The 22,187-nt window shown below is 44.1% G+C and overlaps 3 protein-coding genes across 4 annotated transcripts in view; all 3 read left to right on the top strand.

The window, feature by feature from the left end:
- The window catches only part of LOC135351330 (serine/threonine-protein kinase SMG1-like), a 46,633-nt gene that overhangs the window by 14,167 nt on the left and 10,279 nt on the right, over positions 1–22,187 (top strand). The window contains exons 12-46 of one of the 2 annotated variants that reach the window (XM_064550310.1): positions 821–897; positions 1,164–1,278; positions 1,655–1,720; positions 1,992–2,122; positions 2,446–2,598; positions 3,039–3,163; positions 3,493–3,688; positions 3,928–4,110; positions 4,269–4,386; positions 4,684–4,804; positions 5,149–5,241; positions 5,471–5,598; positions 5,711–5,878; positions 6,105–6,259; positions 6,457–6,571; positions 6,786–6,928; positions 7,116–7,346; positions 7,596–7,761; positions 8,011–8,813; positions 8,938–9,001; positions 9,261–9,365; positions 9,551–9,755; positions 9,926–10,048; positions 11,464–11,631; positions 11,989–12,111; positions 12,330–12,519; positions 18,946–19,057; positions 19,244–19,414; positions 19,522–19,653; positions 20,029–20,222; positions 20,512–20,665; positions 20,858–21,051; positions 21,355–21,508; positions 21,629–21,748; positions 21,890–22,149. In XM_064550310.1, the coding sequence (XP_064406380.1) occupies positions 821–897; positions 1,164–1,278; positions 1,655–1,720; positions 1,992–2,122; positions 2,446–2,598; positions 3,039–3,163; positions 3,493–3,688; positions 3,928–4,110; positions 4,269–4,386; positions 4,684–4,804; positions 5,149–5,241; positions 5,471–5,598; positions 5,711–5,878; positions 6,105–6,259; positions 6,457–6,571; positions 6,786–6,928; positions 7,116–7,346; positions 7,596–7,761; positions 8,011–8,813; positions 8,938–9,001; positions 9,261–9,365; positions 9,551–9,755; positions 9,926–10,048; positions 11,464–11,631; positions 11,989–12,111; positions 12,330–12,519; positions 18,946–19,057; positions 19,244–19,414; positions 19,522–19,653; positions 20,029–20,222; positions 20,512–20,665; positions 20,858–21,051; positions 21,355–21,508; positions 21,629–21,748; positions 21,890–22,149 (5,756 nt within the window). Of the gene's footprint in view, positions 1–820; positions 898–1,163; positions 1,279–1,654; positions 1,721–1,991; positions 2,123–2,445; positions 2,599–3,038; positions 3,164–3,231; positions 3,244–3,492; positions 3,689–3,927; positions 4,111–4,268; positions 4,387–4,683; positions 4,805–5,148; positions 5,242–5,470; positions 5,599–5,710; positions 5,879–6,104; positions 6,260–6,456; positions 6,572–6,785; positions 6,929–7,115; positions 7,347–7,595; positions 7,762–8,010; positions 8,814–8,937; positions 9,002–9,260; positions 9,366–9,550; positions 9,756–9,925; positions 10,049–11,463; positions 11,632–11,988; positions 12,112–12,329; positions 12,520–18,945; positions 19,058–19,243; positions 19,415–19,521; positions 19,654–20,028; positions 20,223–20,511; positions 20,666–20,857; positions 21,052–21,354; positions 21,509–21,628; positions 21,749–21,889; positions 22,150–22,187 lie in introns of those variants that run through there. The other variant, XM_064550311.1, reaches the window with a different exon arrangement.
- Positions 15,926–18,727, top strand: LOC135351331 (uncharacterized). Its single transcript, XM_064550313.1, has one exon. The coding sequence runs from the start codon at positions 16,001–16,003 to the stop codon at positions 17,288–17,290; it is 1,290 nt and encodes a 429-aa protein (XP_064406383.1). The 5' UTR covers positions 15,926–16,000; the 3' UTR covers positions 17,291–18,727.
- LOC135351332 (uncharacterized) lies at positions 17,657–18,859 on the top strand. Its single transcript, XM_064550314.1, has one exon. The coding sequence runs from the start codon at positions 17,784–17,786 to the stop codon at positions 18,732–18,734; it is 951 nt and encodes a 316-aa protein (XP_064406384.1). The 5' UTR covers positions 17,657–17,783; the 3' UTR covers positions 18,735–18,859.

The following is a 22,187-nucleotide window of genomic DNA, read 5'->3' as shown; positions in this document are numbered from 1 at the left end:
AATCAGTGCACAACAGAGAAAAATATTTAACTTCCATCTTTGAATTTTTAATCCAGATATAGTAAGGCATAGGATAATACTCAAAATACTGAGAAGCCAATAGAGTAGCGTATTGAAGAAAGAATGGCCATACCAGTAGATAGCTCCCTGCCAATGGGTCAAGCACTGCCCGAGAATCGGGTGATCAAACAAGAGACTCAAATCCATGAGCAGTCCGTACGAACACGGGCCAAGGATGCACACTGTACATATCCAGTAGAACACATCGACCGATGGATGCTTGTCTTTGTTAGTCTTGTTCAGCAGCACTATAGCCAGACTGTTGAAGAGGAGAGAGGGGAACACAATGAGTAGGAGATGTAGTGTAGCTAGCAGAACATAGGTAGATGGTTCAGTTGGTACCTTGATGGATGTTGTGAAAAACTCTGAGTGAAACGTTTCCAAGTCACAACTGTTGGATGATGATACGTTTTCCATAGTTGTCGATTGAGAGCATTAGTTCGATTGGTTATTTCTCTGCATTGTGTTAAGTTTCCTGTAGTTTTATAGCATGGTAGTTACTGTGTAAACTAGCGATGTAATGGGTTAAGTGGCATTCGGTGCCAGAATATCGGTATTGCCATGTTTTAAAAATACTGTCGACACGTTTATCTCGTGCAACATGGAGTTTAAGTGGTTCTATGTTCGAAAACAAGTATACATTTTTGTGTAACCATGCATCATTCACATGGTGACAGATGTTCGATGCTTTTGGGAGTGACAAACATTAATTATTGTACGGTTGGATTTCTCAGTAACAATCATGTTTCTTTCTCTGCAGCTACTTTCACAATTGGTGAAACTCTACCTCAGTTTCTTGGCCATCAGAAACATACCTTTACTGGAGGCCATGTACAGGTATATATGCATGCACCTGCAGCTGTATAATTATCACGATTGCTTTTTCAATATTATTGTCAAAATCTAATTGCATTTGCACGTGTACAATAGAGCTACGTTCTACTTCATCAACTGACAGATGCATGTAATTTGTCAGATTTTATATTATCACATGCAGACTTAATTACTGTCATCAGATGTTGTCTTTAATGTACGTCTAGTAGTACACAGTGAATGTATACTCAGATTGATACTGTACATACCCCCACCCCCCTCGTATATAGACTGATCCTGGCCGATCTGGATAGCAGCTTCAAGGCCCTGAGTCATTGTTTCAAACAGCCATTATCAGCCAACCTCGACGATGAGGAAGCAGCCTTCAACCCTATAGACGCTCAGGTTTGTGGGAAATGTGGCAACTTTATGTGCAATCTTGTATCTGTAACTCTAGCCAGTTAGAAGGTCGGTTTGAACGCTTTGCAAAAGCTCAAAGGTGTTCTTCTAAGTATTGCTTAACATGAAAGTTCATAATGTAGGTCCATTCTCCAGTTTTATAGCCTTTACTGTAAAAGCGGTGTGGCCATGATGTTATTAAGATACATGCATGCACTCATAAACAACTTGTTCTCCTCTACAAAGAATTGGTGATAATTATATATTGATATGGTAGAATTAATAATTTATAGTAAACCTGAGAACAAGTTAGGGCTCTGAGTGCATGACATTATACATTATACTGTGCAGCTGTTATAGTCCTTTGCCTCTCCCCCTGCAGGTGGGAGCCATCTTCAGCCTTAACGTTCTCTCCCAGGTCTCAAACACTGCCAAGAATGTCATTTCGGTGAGTTGTGGGGCATGTTGAACTGAGTGTATATAATTATAGCTTTGACAGTAAACTTGGACTTGTATGACTCGATCTTTAGAATCTGATGACGTATTCAAATTAGTTTCCATTAAAATGATCACTACCGGGTGCCAGCCTACTTACATATGACACGTATATACATGTATGACAGAATATGTACATTCACACTCATTCTAGACTCACACTTCCACCCCCACCCCTACCCCCACCCCCACACCCCACACATACACCTACACACACTGTTCAGATGTGGTCACCTACTCCAAGTGTGTTCTCTTTCCTGTCGTCGTTGCTTGCTTCCTTCAGTCCGACGCTGGCCTCTGAGTACCCCACCATCCATTTCTCAATCCTCTACGCCCTCTTCCAAGACAGCAGGAGGTGGGTGCATGGGCAGGCTAGTCTAGCAGCCAATCTAATGGCCATGCAGTGTTTAGTTGGTCTGGCCACTACAGAACAAAAGAAACTAAGTATTATTATGTAGTGCAATATAAATGTGTCTGTACTCTGTTTATATAGAGGGGTAATTCTCGTTTTTCAGAGGGTCCTTTATCGAATGTTCTATTATAGTCTAAGAAACCACTCTTGTGTTGTAGTGACTTTTGCATGTGACTTTCAGTATACACGTCAACGTACATGAAACAAATAATTATGTTACTTCTATAAGAAGTTGTGTGAGTATAAACATTATGTCCATTCTCTAGCAACCACTACTACATACCGGGTAGTGGAAGCAGCTCGTCCCTGTCAGTGGGTGTGTCCTCCAGAAGCTCCACCCCCTCCGGTGGTACTGTCTGTGACATCATCTCTGTCCTCACCAAACTGATGCACGACCACAAGCTGTCCTTTGACATCTGGTGAGCCGTTGTTAAAATGATCGCACGTTAAATGGAAACCGGCTACCCTCAAATAATTGTGGTTTTGGTTCAAACTCGATAAAATGTCACATATTTATAATCTGTGATATTAAAAAGATGTGAATACATGAACAACGACTTTCTATACTGTGTCCCAAAAGAGTGCATTAACGATTTCACAGCGGTGTCTTCTATGTTTGTGTGTGGGAAACTTTTACCTGCATACATGTGCATTTATTTTGTATGTATGCTTCGTGAATGTCTCTAGAGAGATGATCTTGAGGTGTCCTCCATTATAGGATTGTGTGTGTGTGTACGTGTGTCTGTATCCGTTAGTACAGCATGTGTGCAATTGGGTGTGGCTTCATAGAGCGCTTTAGTTAAGTTTGTCTTAATAGCCTCCATTTATTATTCCTCACATTCCACTCCCTACCATTTAGTCGGCTGATTCAGCGCTGGGTGGACTACATCACCGAGGCCCTGCGTTCAGTTGCCAGAGAAACCCTCCCACTGGAGAGACTGTCTCAAGCCATGGACGCCCTCACTTGCCAGATGCTCACTTTCTGTGAGTGCAGTATAGCATCTTGTTTTATCATTAGCAATCAAGTACCATTATGACTACGTATAGTCAGATGCTCACTTTCTGTGAGTGTAATACAATAGGTTACGTATAGTTATGGCGTCAGTAGTTGAATTGCAGTATCCGGTCATTTATCAAGCATATGTAACTAAGCATAGAATTAACTTCGCAGCGCAGCTTGATTGGATTATATACATGTGAACACAGTTACCTTTTACCAATTGTAGCAACACAACACAATAGTTATAATAGCTATGTACTGTACACTGTACTTTCTAACCCCCCCCCCCACACACACACCCACGCACACGCAGCTTTCTCTCGTGAGCACTCTGTTCGTGTGGACAACGCCGCAGTGCTGAAAGGCATATTCCAGTGTGAACTGGTCAGTGACCGGGTGCTCAAACTGTGTGTACCCGAGTGCCTCCTGAGGCTCAGTGACACAAGGGGGGAGATACGGGCCGCTTACTCTGCTCTACTGGAGGTCCTCCCCACACACATAGTCACCAGGTGAGTTAGCGGATATCCTTTAGAATCCATCTCTTTAGTGGCCACCCCTGAAGAAAGGCCAACTCTGATATAAGTTATAATTATATACCCACCCCTCAACTAAGACCACCTACTCTGAATGTATAGCATTGTTCCCAAAGGTGTCCATTAAAGAGGAGTTCCACTGTACTTATTGTGCTAGTATCAGTCACATGACTTAACTATGTGCATTGCATTATGATGTCACATGACTACTCCAGTTTTTCCCGTGGTGTGGAGGCCTTTCAGCCACCCAATGGACGTAAGGGTCTGGAGGGATTGCGTAGTTGCAAGGGCACATGGCACGCACGACGAATTCACATGACCAAGCAGTCGCAGGTGACCTTCCACGGCCACCACTTCAAGGCCATCCTGGGATTCATCATGCACGGCTTTGCACCAAGGTCAGTCTGTGATGGTGTTACAAGCCCCAGCTATATGGCATGGTTTTCAATACTCTACCATTGTAATTTTGCACCCCTAGTTCAGAACTTTTTTATTTGTCTACCCGCCAACTATATAGAATTGTGTTACAAAATGTTTCCCCCCCCCCCACATGCAGCAAGCACCTTCCTGATGATTGGCTGGAGAGGATGTACCACTCATGTCAGCACCGACGCCCACCTGTCCCAGAGTCCCTTGACAACCCTGAGCTCCACCCACTCCTCATGTCACATCTGGTGCGTACCTCTTGCTAAGATTATTAATCTGAAATTATCTTTGAAACGAGCTTAATTTGGCAAAATGATGGAGACGCCGGGGAGATACTCTAGAAATGGCTTATTTTTAAGAGTATGAATTTGGGAACCGAAAGGGAAATTACAAACACACTACTCATAACTTCTTCAATAGAAACTCTGGCAAGCAGACAATTGCATTGTAGTCTTTCAGCTAGGCAAGAGCCCTACAGTTTACACTGATTGCTAATAATTCATGAACTACATTTGTAGCTACTTCAATTTTCTTCTCACACGTAGGTATGCAATTGTGATGCAGTGCTGTGGTTCTGGGCCACGTACGAGTCTGCTCAGTACTGTCTCCTGGCTAGACTGAGAACGCCTCTGGGCATGCCAGCCGAGACCTTCACTGCCATTGAGAGTAAGCCCCTGTAATAGTAATCTGTACAAAAGTATGTCTATAGGAACTATAGGAATAATTAAAGCCCTACATAATTATATAGTGTGCCGCCTGAATATATGACGGGACATTTTTGGGGTAGTGTCTTTGTTAATAGGCTCAATAATTATGGTGCTATGAAGACTTTCCTGATATGGAGGTTGTCCTTTGTTAGAGCTTACAGTCTGTAGATGACTACTATGCTGATGTAAGCCTATACATGTACAGTACAGCACGCTGGACATGCGTGTGGAAAAGTAATCCCCAAACTTCTACAGTCCGATAATGTGTCTAATCATCCATTTTTTCCCTTCTGTCTTCTTCAGCTGTACTGCGTGGCTATGCTCAGGAGGTGGGATCACGTGACGGGAGGGCCCTCAGAGACACGCCCTCCTCTTTCTCGGGCCACATGGGAGCTGGTATGTTATCATTATTTTAAATGTATATACATTGTACGTATGAAGAATGATCAGTTGCTGTGACTTTAAAAGGCCACCTCTATACGTATTGGCCAAAACCGTTCCTCCGTTATAAAGTAAAGGGGTTATACAGTGTGTGCTTCAAATGAAATGGTCCTTAGCTGAGATGGTCCCTAGCTGAGAGCTTATTTTATGGTTCGTACTAATTGTGCCTCCCCCGGTCGTGCAGGGCTTGGTCCTCGTCACTACACAGTCCACCTACGGGCCATTCTCCTCCTCCAGTTCATGGAGCATCTGGACAAGCTCATGTACAATGCGTACGAGGGATCCTGTGTGACTCTGCCCCCTGTGCCAAAGGTGGGGAGTGTGGAAAGTGAGGGTGGTGATGGGGTCGGTGTGCATGGTGCCGATATAGAAACGTTAAGTGTGAAATAAAAACTTACAGTAAATTATTTTTTCCCTTTTATAGTCTGTGAGGTCGTTCTTCAGAAAGAACATGGACACTTGTCTGGAGTGGCTGGCCCATGTGCGAGGCTACATCGTTTCCATAGCAATCCGTGCTGGAATGCCAGCTGTTGCCATCCGCCACGGGTTCGCTGCTCTTCAAGACCTCGGGAAAACGCCTCATGCCAAAAATGTACGTCAAACGTAACATCAGTAGTGACGTGAGATTACTATAAATTATAAGGTGTACATGTACGTGTGTCTCTCTCTCTAGCTATAACAATATTTTCACCACCAAATTAATGTATACTCTGATTTGAAAAGTGTGTATTTATTAACATGATTTCTGGTCCCTAGGAGTAGCCGTTATAATTATTCTATCTATACTCTATATTTACGTGTCTGTTCCTTTTCTTTAGAATGCTGAGTTTTGGAAGATGCTGGTGAATGTAATTCACGCTCTGCTGCTCAGTGGCTCCTGGCACTCCATACGAGGGATGGGGGCGTGGGTGCAAAACATCGTGGGCCACATCCCCTCCTGGATCATCGCCGCAGAAGCTCAGGCAAAGTCAAGGTAACTATAGGCAGTCCAATAAATGATTCCCCCCCGTTACGATTATTTAACACATCATTTGATTTCTTATAAAACGCAAAATGTTTCTCATTTGAAATAAATCACTCAATTTTATGGGCGGGTCCTTAGGTTTTCATTTTTGCCCTGATACAGATAAAAAAAAGCAGTGAAAGTTAAGTTTCTTGTTTCTGTTGTAGCTATGAAACCGCGAGTGAAGAGTACGTGAAAGCTCTGGATATGCTGAGAGGTGACGACAGAGACAAACCCTACCATGCTATCAACGCTCCCATTATAGAGTTCATCGTCAACAGGGTGGGTGATAAGTGGAGTGGGTAGTGGGTGGGTGGGTGAGGGGTGGGGTGGGAGGTGGACTCTTATCATTAATCAACGGGTGTGTGGGTGTGGTGAACTCCTAGTATGGAGGGTGTGTCAGTGCAATGTTGAATGGTATGGTGAGTAGAGCCTCTTCTTACAGGCTCCTAACTGACCACTAAGTGTCTAGCTATACTGTTGGTTTCTTGTGCAGGTGTGCGAGTGCTACGTCCATGTGACCGAGTGGGTGGAGTTAGAGGCGTGGCACAAACACGTGAACTCACTGCAAGCCCAGAGCTCCAGCAGCTCTGACGTGTTCAATGCACTCAACCTCAAGTACGACCTCAACCAGATTCAGTGAGTTCATAACATCAGTCTCCTTATACACATTTATCTTGTGAAAGGGACTTGTGTCAGTTCCCCTGCACCACTCTCAATGAAGGCCTGTAGTTCTACCAGTACCATGCATGACTGACTGAATTAAGGCCTCGCTGGCACTGTAAGGATCCCATGCTACTGTCATCCATCTCTCTCTCTTCTCTAGTGCTCTCAGCTGTTTCGACGCTGGCAACATGGCTCAAGCCCGAGAGTTTGCAGAGAACCAATCAGATCCCAGACACCTGTCACGTGACCCGGAGGTGTTTCCCCTATGGGATCCAGGACAGCTGTTGAATACAAGCCAACTGCTCTTGTTGCGTACGGCCACACTGGGAGAGGAGGGGTCTGGTAGTGATGACACAACCAGCCTCACTAGTGAGGGGGAGTATGGACCAAAGTGAGTATGATTAGTTGAACATGTTCGATCTCTGTGAGTGATACCTGGGTATAGTGATCACCCTAACAGTGGTTGTAATAAAGAGGTGGTGGCTTAGCTGCTAACACTGGTTGAAACCCATGCTATGAAGACTTGGGGACCCATTAACTTGTATAATAGAGGGTGTAGGGTGACCACAATAGACTGGTTACAGTAATAATCTGAATTGACAATTGCTCCTTGATCTGAACATCTTCCACCCACTCACAGGTCCAATGTCCAGCGATGGCTCAAGCTCTCCTCTGCGTATGCTGAGAGTCCATTGAGGGTGGGGTGTCTAGAGTGGCCCCTGAGGGTATCCCCCGGTCACGCCCTGCAGCTACAGGCAGTCGCCGCCCTCAAGGCACTCAACCCACTCAAGACACGACATGCACAGGTGAGGTGGGATCGGGAAGATGTGAAGTGTGGCTTGTGTAATAATTTGCTAATCAGATACACGTAGCTCTAACCATTCGTTGTTTATACCATCATGCAATACACATACTGCACAACTCAACTGTTACTCTAAATAAGACTAGCTATTAGCTACTGTCTCGTGGGGCATTTCAGAGCTGTTGAAAAATAATGTCGAGTCTTTTGCAGTGTTAACAATCAAGTATAACTATATGCGTTTCTCTGTGTACAGCCGTCTTCGTCCAGCTTGCTTCTCTATCCTATACCTTTCAAGTCTCTCAATGCAAGCAACCATGACACTGGGATCTGGAGCGAGGCTCTTCGAATCTCCTCCTACCTCAGCTCCGCCCAGTCCTCTGCTGATGACCACACCCCCTCTGTCCTCTTTGAGGCCTACCGTCTGGCTCGACGTGAGGGCAACTTGAAACACGCCCACTACCTCATACAGAGGCACATACTCTCACTCACGGGGGAGACAGAAGGAGCCGATGCTATCGAAGAACTCAACACTTCCACACATATCTCACACATTGAAAAGCTGCGTATCATGCGAGAGCTGGCTAAATTGTACACATCACGAGGCCAATCTGCACCTGCCATTGAACTTCTCTCTTCGTCGGTCGTCAACTATTGTGAGACTCAAAAGGGGCCGATGACAAGCGGTGGACTCGGCTCAGGCAGTGAACTAACAGCACGTAGTCTGCACTCGATCGTGAAATGGATGCAAGCAGATGCTCGGATAATGCAAACGGCCTGGAGTCCTGAGTATGAAGCGTCCTCTCGTCTACACAACTTGCTGTCGTTTGAGTATGACTGCAGGAAAGCTAGACTCGGGCTGTACCAAACTGCGTGCCCGACTGACTCCCATGAACTGTTTCAGCCGGACGAGTCCGTTGCTAGATTTGACAAGCACGAGTATTCGATTGGTCAGTTGCTGCACTTGGCGACAATGCACTGCCCTGATTTAGCGAAGGGGTGGTGGTCTCTGGCCGGATGGTGCTACAGAATTGGCCGAAAGAACCTGGAGGCACTCAGGTATGTGTGTGTGCTTAGAAAAGAATAAAGTGAACCGTTCTCAGAATTTCCCCCTGCTTTAAAAGTACTTGGATGTATCAGATATAATCTCTTTGCTGTACCCTTTATACCCCCCCCCCCACAGTGCCACTGGAACAGCTGAGCTGCTTGACCACGAGCAAAGACAAGTCGATGAAATTATTAAAAATGTAAGTCGTGTTGATTCTTACATTTTTTGGATTATTGCTTCGTAATTGCTTATGAGTAGAAGTGCACAGGCGTCCAGTGTATGGGTATAACCGTCTTTAAAAGTGTCTGTAACGTTTTGTTGTAGCTAGTACGTGTTTCAGTTATACCATTCATTACAGAGAGTGCATACATTGTTTGATTGTAGTTTGTGTTGATTGCATACGCGCACACACGCACACACACACACTCACATGCTCACACACACACACACTTTGCCAGCTGACGACTGTGGAGCAACGTAGTGCTATCCTCCAAGTACTCGGACAGGTGCACATCTCTGACGCTACCGACGACGAGGACCTCAAGGCAAAGGAGGAGGTCAAGGTGGGTGTAGAGGGGAGTGCAAATGCCGTCATGTTGTTTTACAGTGTGTGTAAGTTTTGATCTGCATGCATAAGTCTGAGGTAAAAGTGAAGGGTTATTAGATAGTTTCTTGTCAGAATGATTAATTGTGTGTGTGTGCATGGTAATGAAAAATAGATCACCCTCCCCCCCCCCCCTCCTCTCAGCATCTGGATATGGAGGAAGACAGCAAATCACTGAAGGGACAGCTGCTCTCTGTGTGCCCTTTGCTGGATACTCCCTCCTCATTGGACGGATTGCTGGCCGTGTGGTCGGGAGTACGGGTACGCATGTTCATGCACTACCAACTGTCGGCTAGGGCCTACTTCACCTTCCTTAAACTCTCGGGCACTCAGTTAGGGTCTGCTTCAGGTGAGCAATACAGAATGCCCTTATAAAGTGTCGTACATGTTCATTCATTAGCCTAGCTCTTCTGTGAGTCTCAGAATAAATTGAACCTCCAAATCACAAGTCCATACGTACTACTTCTAACATTAGCAGTTTACCACCAGCTGCTACTATTGAGTGTCCCCCCTGTGCAGGTCTGGATGACATGAATGTGACAGCCACACTTCGTTTGCTCAGACTGCTTGTCAAGTATGCCGTGGAACTCAAGTCTGAGCTACAGAGTGGATTTGAAACCACACCCACAAAACCCTGGAAAGGTACGCCTGTGTGAATAACCCCTTAACCTCTTATTTAAAAGTACAGTTGTTCTACACGTACATTAGCAACTCATTACTATGAACCTATTCATTAAAGAACAGGGTGCCTGCCCTGTTTGAATAGCTAATTGAGTTTGGGATAAGCTAATTGAAGTGGGAAAATCCAGGGGAATGTACTGTACCAGAGGAGGTACGACATCCACGTGTCTTTAACACACACATTCTGAACTTTGACCTAAAACTAAAACTAAAACCTAAAACGTTTCCTTTGACACGCGGATGTCGTACCTCCTCTGGTACTGTACACTGTACATCCATCCCCCTGGATTTTCCCAATTCATTATTCATAATTATAATTATTGTGCCACATGCAAAAATAGATCATGCAGAAAGATTAACACTTATTTTACATCTACTGCTGGATCTGACAGAGCCTCCAAGTATACGGTTTTTTCTGTATTTATATGGATTTTTCTCTTCTAATACAGTTGTACGGAATTAACTGCAAAAATACGGATATACATCTAGAAGACTAGAAGTGACCTTTTGTTAGCTTACAGAATAAGTTAACTGGCCTTATACATGTAGTTGACAGTGAAGCGTCTAGTAGCATCCCTACAGCTGTAGTAACTCTATGCCCTATGCTGGTGATAAGTCTGATAGTCATACTGTAACACAGCTATGGAATTTATGTTGTAGAGCTAAATATCGCTTGCCACACCCCTTTATTGAAGGAGCGGGCAGTGAGGCCACTAAACAGCATTTCATCTCAATTCTATGTTGTTGTACTCCTTTTCACATTTTATACTGAAAATCACATTAAATACGGAAAAATGAGCTGATTAATACTGAAAAGAAAGGTTTCTACTACTTGGAGGCTCTGGCCGATCATCATCAGAGTGCTAGTAGTTATAGATATAGTTGATGGTGGAGATGAAGACTTAGAGCTACTGTCAACAAAGGCAAAACGAAGTAAACTAATAGAAAATAAACTGTGTTTGTATTCAGCAAAAGCTCCTCAATTTTCACCAGAATCAATCTCAGAGCATGTAAATACAAAAAATTTCACGGGGGGAGAGCCCAGACCCCCCATTTGGGCACACAGTAGTGCGCGTTGGGGTGCTTTGCGCCCAGCCATAGTCAGGCCCCCTGTTTGAACTTAACTCTAGGGGAAACACTGCATAACTACGTGTAATACCTTTGGTGAACAACGACTGATCATTGTACAGAAGAAGCCAGTGGGGCGTCGATTGAGGAAAATAAGGAATCTTTGTGCCTGACCTTTTTAGGGTGACCATTATAATTAATGGAGGAGCTCATTCTGTAGTGTCTGTTTAAAGTCAATTACTAGTAGTAAAGCATTATAAAATGCAGTTTTTAAAGTCACTGTGACGTTGTATGCTATCCCCACCCAGGCATAATCCCGCAGCTGTTTTCTCGACTGAACCACCCCGAGAACGATGTCCGTCAGAGTGTGTCAGACCTCCTCTGTCGAGTGGGTAACGACGCTCCTCACTTCATCATCTACCCGGCCATTGTGGGGGCCTCCAAGAAGACTGAGAAGAAAACAGAATCCATGTCAGGTATTAGTCAAGGGGGACACTTTATTCCAGCTCATCAAAAGGGGGGGGGTTATCGGGAGGGTCAGATCTAGCAGCTAAAATAGTGCTGCAGCTCCCAAAAATCCCTGGCCTCCACTAATAGTATACGATTGTACAATTTTCCAATATAGTTATACCTCCACTGAACTACGTATAACCAGCGTTATTTATCTTCACATTGCGAGAAAATATTCCTAAATGAGTTGATCGGTGAATTAAATCTGTCCAAAACCAGATGTATGTAGTATTAGTAGTGCCTGTAGGTTTGGCTTGTACAGCTGCTCAATTACTGTAACGAGGAACGTATCTGACAGCTGCATATATTCATTTCCCCCCCAGGACTGTTGGACGAGAACAGAGAGGAGGCAAGAGACAATGAGAAGGAGTATGACCTGGGCAGCCGAGACCTCATTGGCGACGGACTCACGCCCCCGGATACGGAGATGAACTCGGATGAAGATGGTACGTGCTTCACGTGTAGTTACTGTAGTTGCATGAGGGTGTGGAATGGGTCAAGAAGCCGTATAGATTTGTATAGTTTTGGCCACGTCAGGTGTGAATCTCTCTATTGTAGATTTAAGTTTTGTCTGTTATGTGGATTGCGCATGCGTGTAGTATCACATTACTTACTCTACTGTAACAGCACATTACATACTTCCACCACCTACCCATCCCCACAGGTGAGAACACAGCTGCAGAGATGACCAACCTTGAGAAGAGCCTCGCTGTGATCATAGACTCACTTAAACAGCAAAACGCCACTCTGGTCAAGTCTGTACAAGATCTGGTGGACGAGCTTTGTCGTATCACGCTGCTCTGGGACGAGATGTGGTTGGCCGCACTCATGCAGCGACAAGGGGAGGTCCACAGGTGAGTGGAGCTTAGGTAGATGGAGTAATAGGATTGTGTCGTAGAGGGCGTATGTTTTACCTCATTTGGTATGGTTTCAAATGCGAGGATTCCATCCTTTTCAATTTATCAACTTGTTCAACTTTTTCTTCAATTGCAAATTGCAGGTTTTAACATAGATTACAAATTTATCATGAAAGTACCGTGGGTGCTGATGCCTCGGTGGAGGTGCCAAAGCTACGTAACATAAAGCTACTAATAGCTAGCTTTTATAGATTTCATGATAAACATTTTTAATTGCTACATCAGAATCCAGGGAAACTCAAAGAGTGGGTAATAATCGACGGTGATTGTTGTTAAAAATGATCGATGCCAAAAGTTCAAGTCTAAAATTAATAGCTGCTAGTAGCAAAGCCTTGCAGCTCTCTTCTCACTCTTGCAGCCAGCTATCAATAGTTAGCGTTCTAGTGCAGAGCTAACTACTAAGTGCGTGCATGCGTAGACTGCTACAGCTGCTCAAGGATCAATAAAGTGCAAGTAAGAGATTCTATAGGCTTCTAGTCATGTTTTCTTGGATTCGTATTTATGGATTTGCAAAATATAACTTTGTTGTTGTTGAGTTATGCCTACTTGGAATGCCATTGCAGCCTTTTCAGAAGAGTCCGTAGCAAAACTTGTTCACCGAGTGTTGCTATTTTACTTAGTAGTTAGGTCTGGACTATAACGCTAGCTATTGGTAGCTGCAAGAGTGAGAAGAGAGCTGCAAACCTCTGCTGACTTGCAGCCATTAATTTTAGACTTGAACTTTTGGTATCAATCGTTTTTAACAACAATCATGGTCGATTATTTATTACCTACTCTTTGTGATTCTGGAGCAACTAGAGGAGGTACGACACGCAGTTAAGCTCACGTGGCTGCTATTTCTTGATTGAAGGCAAGAAAGAGAAAGAAGTCGTTAAAATGCATTCCAATGACGACATTCAACTGGTGGCAAGTAAGTGCCATAAAGAGACAAGTTTAGAGCATAAAACTCGGTGAATTTGTTGCTGGCTAGTAGCTAGAGTTTTACAAGTAGAGATTAGATTTGTTGTAAGAACCAAGGCTCAGATGTTGGTATCCTGAATGCAGGCACAGAATACTTATTAAACATTCTAACAGAATTACACTAATATCTTAAAATCTAAGTGGTGGTTGAAACTGGTAAAAAAGCCATTTCACATCAGAATAAGCCCAGCAATCTGATTTTAGACAGTGGCGGATCTAGCATTCTTGAAAGGGTGTTCTAGTAGCACAGTCAGTGCATTACATTACTTGTCAGCACTGCAAAACTGCACAAATGAAAGCACCGCAGGTGCTGATGCCTCGGTGGAGATGCCAAAACTACATAACATACGTACTAATAGCTTAACACATGATGAAAAATTTTTTAGTTTGCATGCTGCATGAGTGGGTAATGATCGACCATGATTTGTTAAAAACGATCGATGCCAAAGTTCAAGTCTAAAATTAATGGCTGCCATCAGCAGAGCCTTGCAGCTCTCTTCTCACTCTTACAGCTACCAATAGCTAGCGTTCTAGTTCAGAGCTAACTACTAAGTAGAGTAGCAACACTCGGTAAACAAGTTTGGCTACGTGCTCTTCTGAAAAGGTGAAAAGGCTGCAATGGCATTCCAAGTAAGCAAAACTAGGCTAGGCGTAACTCGAGAACGAAGCATTATTTTGCAAATCCACGAATTAAAATCCAAGAAAACATGACTAGAAGCCTATAGAAACTCTTACTTGTACTTCATTGATCCTTGAGCAGCTGTAGCAGTCTACACACACACACACACACACACACACACACACACACACACACACACACACACACACAAACACACTACCGTATACCTCGCTTGCGCATGCGCACCAAGGCATAACAAGCCTTCACAGGACTTGCAAGAACTAAAAGTAAGTGATAAGTGCATATAAAAGTAGTGAGAAAGAAAAACTAGCTATAGCTATGTCTCAGAGGGGGGGTTCAATTGAACCCAAAGAACCCCCTGGATCCGCCACTGTTAGAAACGTCAAGTGTATTTCTTGAAAGATACAGTACACACCAAACCAAATCCACTATCGAAGTACACAGTCTTGAATGATATTCATGCACAAGTTAATGAGATTCGTAATCCTTTTGGCTGGTCATGTGACCGTGTCGCACCTCCTCTGACATGCAGCAAAATTAAAAATGTTCAATCAATGTGTGTATAAAAGCTAGCTATTAGTAGCTTTATGTTATGTAGCTTTGGCACCTTCACCGAGGCATCAGCACCCGCGGTGCTTTGATTCATTTTTTCTGGATTTCCAAAGCTCTTATATAACACAGACCATTTGAACTTGTTACTAGTTTAACCCTTTCCCGGCTTTAATTAAAAAAACAAAATACAGAATAAATACATATTTTTCTTTAAAAATAAATATCTCATGAACAATGCATTGAAATCACTTGCAACTATTTCCTACAGGTAGCCCAGATCCTGGGGTACCATGACATCATCATCGTTACCTAGCAACTGACCACCCTCCACTAATTAACGATTTTTTACACATTTTACAATTATGAACATAAAGAATATTGTATGAAGGCATGAAGTAACTAAAAACACTAAGTAAGTGTTCTCAATGTTCTCACGGTGACATGGTTCAATCAGGATCAGCAGAAACTTTTCTGCGAGGTCGTATCGGCAGACGCTCTTTTCCCGGGAAATGTTTTCTTCACCTACACACAGGTTTACAAGTTCAATGGTGGCTCATGATGTCCACTTGTGTACTAACTAGACTAAGCATACCATACTGAAGCTATCCAGACTACATATGATACTCCATAGTTACTTACAAGGTCCAGGACTTTGGTTCATGCTCAGGAGCTTCTTCCTCCGGCTCTTCATGCTCTATGTTTATAGCAGCTTGACCTCTAAAAAGTAGTTTCCTCTCTTGGTATGATCCCAGTCACTGTTCTCTTACTCAACAAGGCCATAAGCATCGTTATTCTCACTGTCTAGCTGCCCTAGAACCTCGCTGAGGTTGTACTACAAAGATCTTGTAGCCATTAATTAATATCAAACGGTCACTTTTCTTTCGACAGTACTGCACAAAGCGTACCTCGAGGCAAGATATTAAAGATACCACGTGAAAGAGCAGCCCAATGCGCATGTGCTGGTACCTACAGCGTGTGCATAGCTCCAACACAGCGCCCACAATGATTTTTTGAAAATTATCACTACCGCTGCCGTCATATGACGGCTAAAGCCGGGAAAGGGTTAATATGGAATGTATCGGCTCATCAAGTTTGGAATATGAATCATAGGGTTTTCCCCTGGGGATTCCCCCATTGTTGTTGTTGTATGTGCATTGTCATTGTTTTGTATGCTATAATTATAGCAACAGTTCAGTAGATAGAGAAGTGCTACTCCTCCTTGTTTCTTCAACTGCTTCTTGTTGCTGTTTGATTGGTGAATTCAAGATGTCTGCTCATGATCATGACCTTTTGGCTGCTGCATTCTCTGCTATGCTCGGTATGGAAGTGCTACCTCCACATGCCAAAGGTACCATGGATATTCCATCCTTTTCAATCCATCAACTCTTTCATGGCTCGCACATCATGATAGAAATGCTACCTCCACACACCAAAGGTCTCATGGATATTCTATCCCATCAACTCTTTCATGGCTCACACATCATGGAGCCATGTCTCTCTATTCTTGACTCTCCATCACCTGAAGACGTGTTCGAAATCACTGTCTCCAGTCTTGATGGCTTACTACAGTTTAATCTCACAGTAAAAAAAGACGAAACTGTTGCTCAAATTAAAGAGAGGATTTCAAAAAGAACTGGCATTCCTCCTTTTCAGCAGCATCTAATGTGTGCCAAGAAAGAGCTAAATGATCCCCTGACGCTGGAGAGCTCGGGTATTCGACCAAAAAGCAGGCTTATGTTGGTTCATTATCCAAAAGCTGTTGACAATGGTCCACCTGGGCTGGGTCAAAAGCCGGCACCTAGCTCTGTGACGAGGCAGTTGCAAATCAAGCCAGCCCCTAGCCCTGTGACAAGGCAATTGCAGGGTAAGCCTGCCCCTACTTTTACAAGGCAATTGAAACCTTGCCATAACATGGGGGATTGTCACAAAGGCCAATGCAAGATGAATGTAGATGATCTGGCTCCCGAATACGATCACGACTACACCTCTATGACAAGTGGAAAGACATATATGAGAGGTGACCGTCCGTACGTGAGGCCATTTGGATGGAAGAGATATGCTGTCAAGGTCCTCGGAAATACGAATTATAAAGAGCAAGATGAGAAAAATGGGAAAACGGTTGATGCGTGGCTCGGACCCAATGGTATTCGTGTAGAGAGTGTGAAAGGGGAGTGGCCTGTGTCGTATCATGGGACGAGTTTTGAAGTAGTAGAGTGTATTGTGTCTGGTGATCCAACTAAACCCCGAGGTGATGGTAAACCGGGGTACAAACCGAGTGAAAAGAACAAAGGTGGAAGAGTTGTACACGGAGATGGTGTTTATAGTTCTCCTTCCATTGATTATGCGAGTCTGTATGCTTCAAGGTTCACAAAAGATCAGAATGAGTACTTGTCTGTACTGCAGAACAGAGTTAATCCTGAAGATGGGCATTTGATATTCACGGCAGATGACAGAATATGGCTTTCTCCGATGCAGGACTCAAGCAAAGGAATCTACGATGTTCGACCGTATGGAATTCTCATTAAGAAAGTTGGTAGTTGGTGCTCTTTGATGTGAGGGGTCTACAGCACTGGACTGCATGTACATGTATATAATTTTAGCGAATTTTAGCGAATTTGTAATTAACGCTAAATTACCCATTAACAATTTTTCTTTTTGTATACCGTAATGTAATGTACTTTTAGAATATGCTAAGCAAACTAGCCCTTTTTTCATCTGTATCTGACTCCAAACTTTCCAATTAAGGTAATTAGTACCCTAAAAACAGAGAAAAAGAAAACGCTAAAATTACTACCCGTCTATAATAGGGTACCTTGAAAAACATTCTTGGTGTTGTAGTTATTCATTAATTATAATTTATTCATGGCATGTCTAGATCTAACCACATTAAGGTGCTTTCCCTGGTGGTTCCCCTACTGTATGTAAACTCTGCCTGTACATGTATTATATTTTATGTACTTATGTAATTTGAGTTCATTGACAGTGGACAAGACCAATACAGAGCTAGCTGTTGTGGCTTTTCATTTATCTCTCCATATACTGCTCCAAAATGGATATCCATGAGCTTTTAGCAGCTGCTTTTACAGCCATGCTAGGTGTGGAGGTGGTGTCCCCAGCTAGAGGAGCTGCTTTGGGCATCCCAAAACTCTCTGTTCATCAGCTATTTCGAGCTACCTACATTATGCGACCTCCTGCAAGTGTTGATCCAGCAGAGCGATTTGATGTCATCGTGAAAACGCTTACAGGCATGCAAATCACCATTCCAGTCAGCAAAGACCACACTATTGCAGAAGTCAAGGCAGCCATTGCTGAGAAAGAAGACATACATCCACACGAGCAGCGGTTGTTGTTTGATCGAAAGACGTTAGCAGATCACGAAACACTACAGGATATAGGAGTCCCTCCAGATGGTATAATTTTCCTTGTGCTCCTTGTCAGGGGTGGTGGACCTTCGTTTCAGCTGGACCCCGATGAACTAGCTCCAGAGTTCGATTACGATTACACAAGCATGAAGGATGATGGTAAAAAGTTTATGAGGGGCGCGTTTGAGTACAAGCGACCTTTTGGCTGGAAGAGATACGCCATCAAAGTTTTGGGGAGGCCTGAGTATGGGAATAATCAGTGGCTGGGGACTGGAGGAATTCGAGCACAAACTGACGGAATGGAGTGGCCAGTGTCTTATCATGGCACCAGTATGGAGAGTGCTAAGAAGATCATACAGGACGGATATAAAATTGGCCAAAGAGAGTTATTTGGCAAAGGAGTGTACAGTTCTCCCTCTGTACTGGTGGCCGATCGCTATAGCAGTACCTTCGATTATGAGGGGAACAGATACAAAGCGGTGCTTCAGAATCGCATTAATCCTGATCCGGGCCACATGAAGATTGTCTCTAAAGAGAAGACAGGAGCTGGCGATGAGTATTGGGTGTCACCCCTCAATGATCCAAGCAAGGGGGTGCATGACGTACGACCTTACAATATTCTCATCAAAAATGTATAAGAGTATCAAGAACTCTGAACTCAACTCTATTTTTCTATAGACAATGCATAGCTATTAGTTTTGTATGATGCGGGTGACGTTTGTGATTTGTGATTTTCTAATGTTTATGACCTTTGGCAGTTCAATTACCTTTAATTAATATGACGTACTTACAATGTATATTCTATATTTATCATGCCTACTCTACTAATTTTTCTCTTTTGTTTTCCAGACGACTGCTCCAGATTGACCAGGAAACGAAGAGGACAATGGCCATCCCTCACCTCAACAACAAAGAGAAGCAGTGCATCATGAGGGAGAAGTACATGGCCACCATGAGACCAGTGAGTGCCTGTGTGTTAGTTATACATTACTAACTGGATGACCGTGATCGTGTGTACTACCTTGTTGTAAGGCAATTTCATTCGTAGAAGAATTTTGCTGACACGGAAGATTGCTTACTCATTTTATGGCAGGCCAATACTTGCTGCTTATAATATGTTTTGCTAGCATAATGTATTTTCTTTCAGTTGTTATGGGTACTGGAGCACCTGGCATCTATCACATCCCAGCCAGCAGAGACACCTAATGAGAGGAACTTTCAGGCTCAGTACGGTGATACCATTAACTCCGCCCTCTCACAGCTCCGTAACCCGGACAACTTCACAAGCCCACACACTGTTTGGGAGCCTTTCAAAGAGGTTAGGGGAAATTGTGGTGTAATTTTTAGAGTCTTAGTAAGCAGTTCATTTCCTCTATAATTGTACATTTAATTGTCAATACTGTCGTCTCTCTTTCTCCCCCCTAGTTCCAGACGATGCTGATGCACCGTGCTCAGAAGAGGATGCAGAACTCACTCAGTCTCCACGAGATCAGTCCTCATCTGGCGGCCATCAGGTCCTCCTGCATCACCATGCCGGGACACAGCCAAGGAGATGAGGTGAGGGTGGGTGTGGTGTTGTGAGGAAAGACAGCTGTACATATTCTTTTGTTTGCCCTCGGCCTCGGAGGTTTACTGCCATAAATTCTGATGTAGTGTAGTGGATAATAAGTATAACATAAACTAGTATAACAAAGCGTCTCTCTGTTACCCCTGTACACACACTACGTAGGTTACTACACAGCCAAACACGTGCTTATAGGGTCAATAGCTGCACATTACATTATAATCATGTACAGTCGTGTAGTTTGTGCGCGTGCTTATAGGGTCAATAGCTGTATTATATGTACAGTCATGTAGTTTCTGCTTATAAGTGTGCATGGTTTTATGATAGCTAACGCCCCCTCCCACACACACACACACATTTACAAAAAGCCGGTGACACTGGAGTCATTTCACCTCGAGGTAGCTGTCCTGCCCACCAAGACCAAACCGAAAAAGATCTCGATGATCGGCTCTGATGGACGAAAGCACACGTACCTTTTCAAGGGTCTGGAGGATCTTCATCTTGATGAGAGGATCATGCAATTCATGGACATCATTAACAACATGTTCGCAAGAGCTCACAAGTATGTTCATATCTACATATAGGGCACTTTGAGAGCCCGTTTCAAATGGAGGCTGGCTGTCCTTTGTGTTTAGAGGTTGAATAGGGCACAAATGGTCCCATAAAAAGTGATCCTTTATAGAGAGGTTGATAGGGTTGCCTACAGGAAGGTTCCACTCTACAATTCACTTTCTGTTTACTGGTGCGACAGCTTCAGTGGCGTACTTTATTCAGCATAATTATAATTATTTTATCACTTTTGCGCAAACCAATGCATACCTTGAGCTGTATAAACTCCTTCCTACTCCCAGGCACCAGACACAGCTGTATGTGGCCAAGGACTATGCTGTGATTCCCCTGGGGGCACGCTCTGGGCTCATCCAATGGGTGGACGCAGTCACACCTCTCTTTGGGATCTACAAACGCTGGCAACAGAGAGAGGCCTATGCTAAAGCTCTGGAGCAGGTAGGACAAGATTTTCATGTAGTGTCACTGTGTACTACCAATTAATTAACTTACTGCGCTTAGTTTTATGATATTATATAATGCTAGCTATCTGTCAAAGCCTATAGTTACAGTTTAGTTAATGCTCATGTAGCACCAAAGCAAAGAGAATATTCCCTCTTTATGTTGCAACCCCCCCCCCCCCCCCCTCAGGCTGGTTCTCAACCCACCGTACCCCTGCCCATACAAGTGCTCAAGCCCAATGAGCTGTTTTACTCCAAGATCATGCCTCTACTCAAGGAGAAGGGAATGGCAGAGCAGACAGCTCGCAAGGACTGGCCGCCACAGATACAGCTCCGGGTGCTCAAGGAGTTAATGGCAGAAACTCCCTCTGACCTCCTCGAGAAGTAAGCTAGCCAGTGTGACATCATGCAGTAATACTTCGCACTGTGTATAATGTCGAGGTTGTAACAAGCTTGCTACAAGGTGGTTTGGTTGTGTAACATAACTGTGTTGTCGTTGCCGATTCTGTACAACGTGTTTACAACCTTGTAACGGGTTGCAGCAATTCTTGTAACTACACACGTCAATACCATAGAGTACTGAATACGAAGTTATTTTTTAGTCCATGTCCTGTTGTATGCCACTCCAATGCTTATGTATTCAGCGATATATAGTAGTACTACATTGTCAACCCCCCCCCCCCCCAGGGAGCTGTGGTGTGCCTCGTCCTGTGCTTCCGAGTGGTGGGCAGCCATTCAGACGTACAACCGCTCCACGGCAGTCATGTGTATGATTGGTTACATCATCGGTCTTGGTGACAGGCATCTCGACAACCTTCTAGTCCACTTCTCTACTGGGCAGGTAAGCCCTTCCTTTAAGTAGTCTACATTTCCCTGTAGCGTTGGATTGACTTTCTTATGACATACTTTGCCATAAGGGTTCTTTTTATTCTATTTAACGCCCATGCCCACACACACACAGATTGTACACGTGGACTACAACGTGTGCTTTGAGAAGGGGCGGAGCCTCCGTGTGCCAGAGAGGGTACCATTCAGAATGACCCAGAACATTGCCAGAGCCCTTGGATTCACTGGAGTGGAGGTATACGGTTGTTACTGGCATACTGTGCAATGGGAGTGCATGATTAATTTGTACACATGCAGCACAATCAGTTTACTCGATTACCCAATGAACTGACAAAGGGGTTACACTACTGCATACGTTAAAATCTTATTTTCGCAGGGCCTGTTCCGCATCTCGTGCGAAGACATCCTCCGAATCCTTCGTCGGGGGAGAGAGACACTCCTCACCCTCCTGGAGGCGTTTGTCTATGACCCGCTCATTGATTGGACACAGAGCGAGGATGCCGCCTTCCCTCTGGCCGTGCGGACGACCAAGGATATGACAAGCCGACAAACAAGGAAGGAGATGGAGAGAGAGGTGGCCTCAGGCATGTTGGCCACTCGCCTGGCCGAGTCCGTGCCGTATTGGAACAGGAACAGGTGTGTTAGTAAAGGGGAGTGGAGTGAAATACAGGCCG

This window comes from Halichondria panicea, chromosome 17 (genome assembly GCF_963675165.1).
Source record: "Halichondria panicea chromosome 17, odHalPani1.1, whole genome shotgun sequence".
NCBI classification, from domain to species: Eukaryota; Metazoa; Porifera; class Demospongiae; order Suberitida; family Halichondriidae; genus Halichondria; species Halichondria panicea.
Note: the sequence above shows the minus strand (reverse complement) of the source record. Positions and strands in the feature narration are given on the sequence as shown.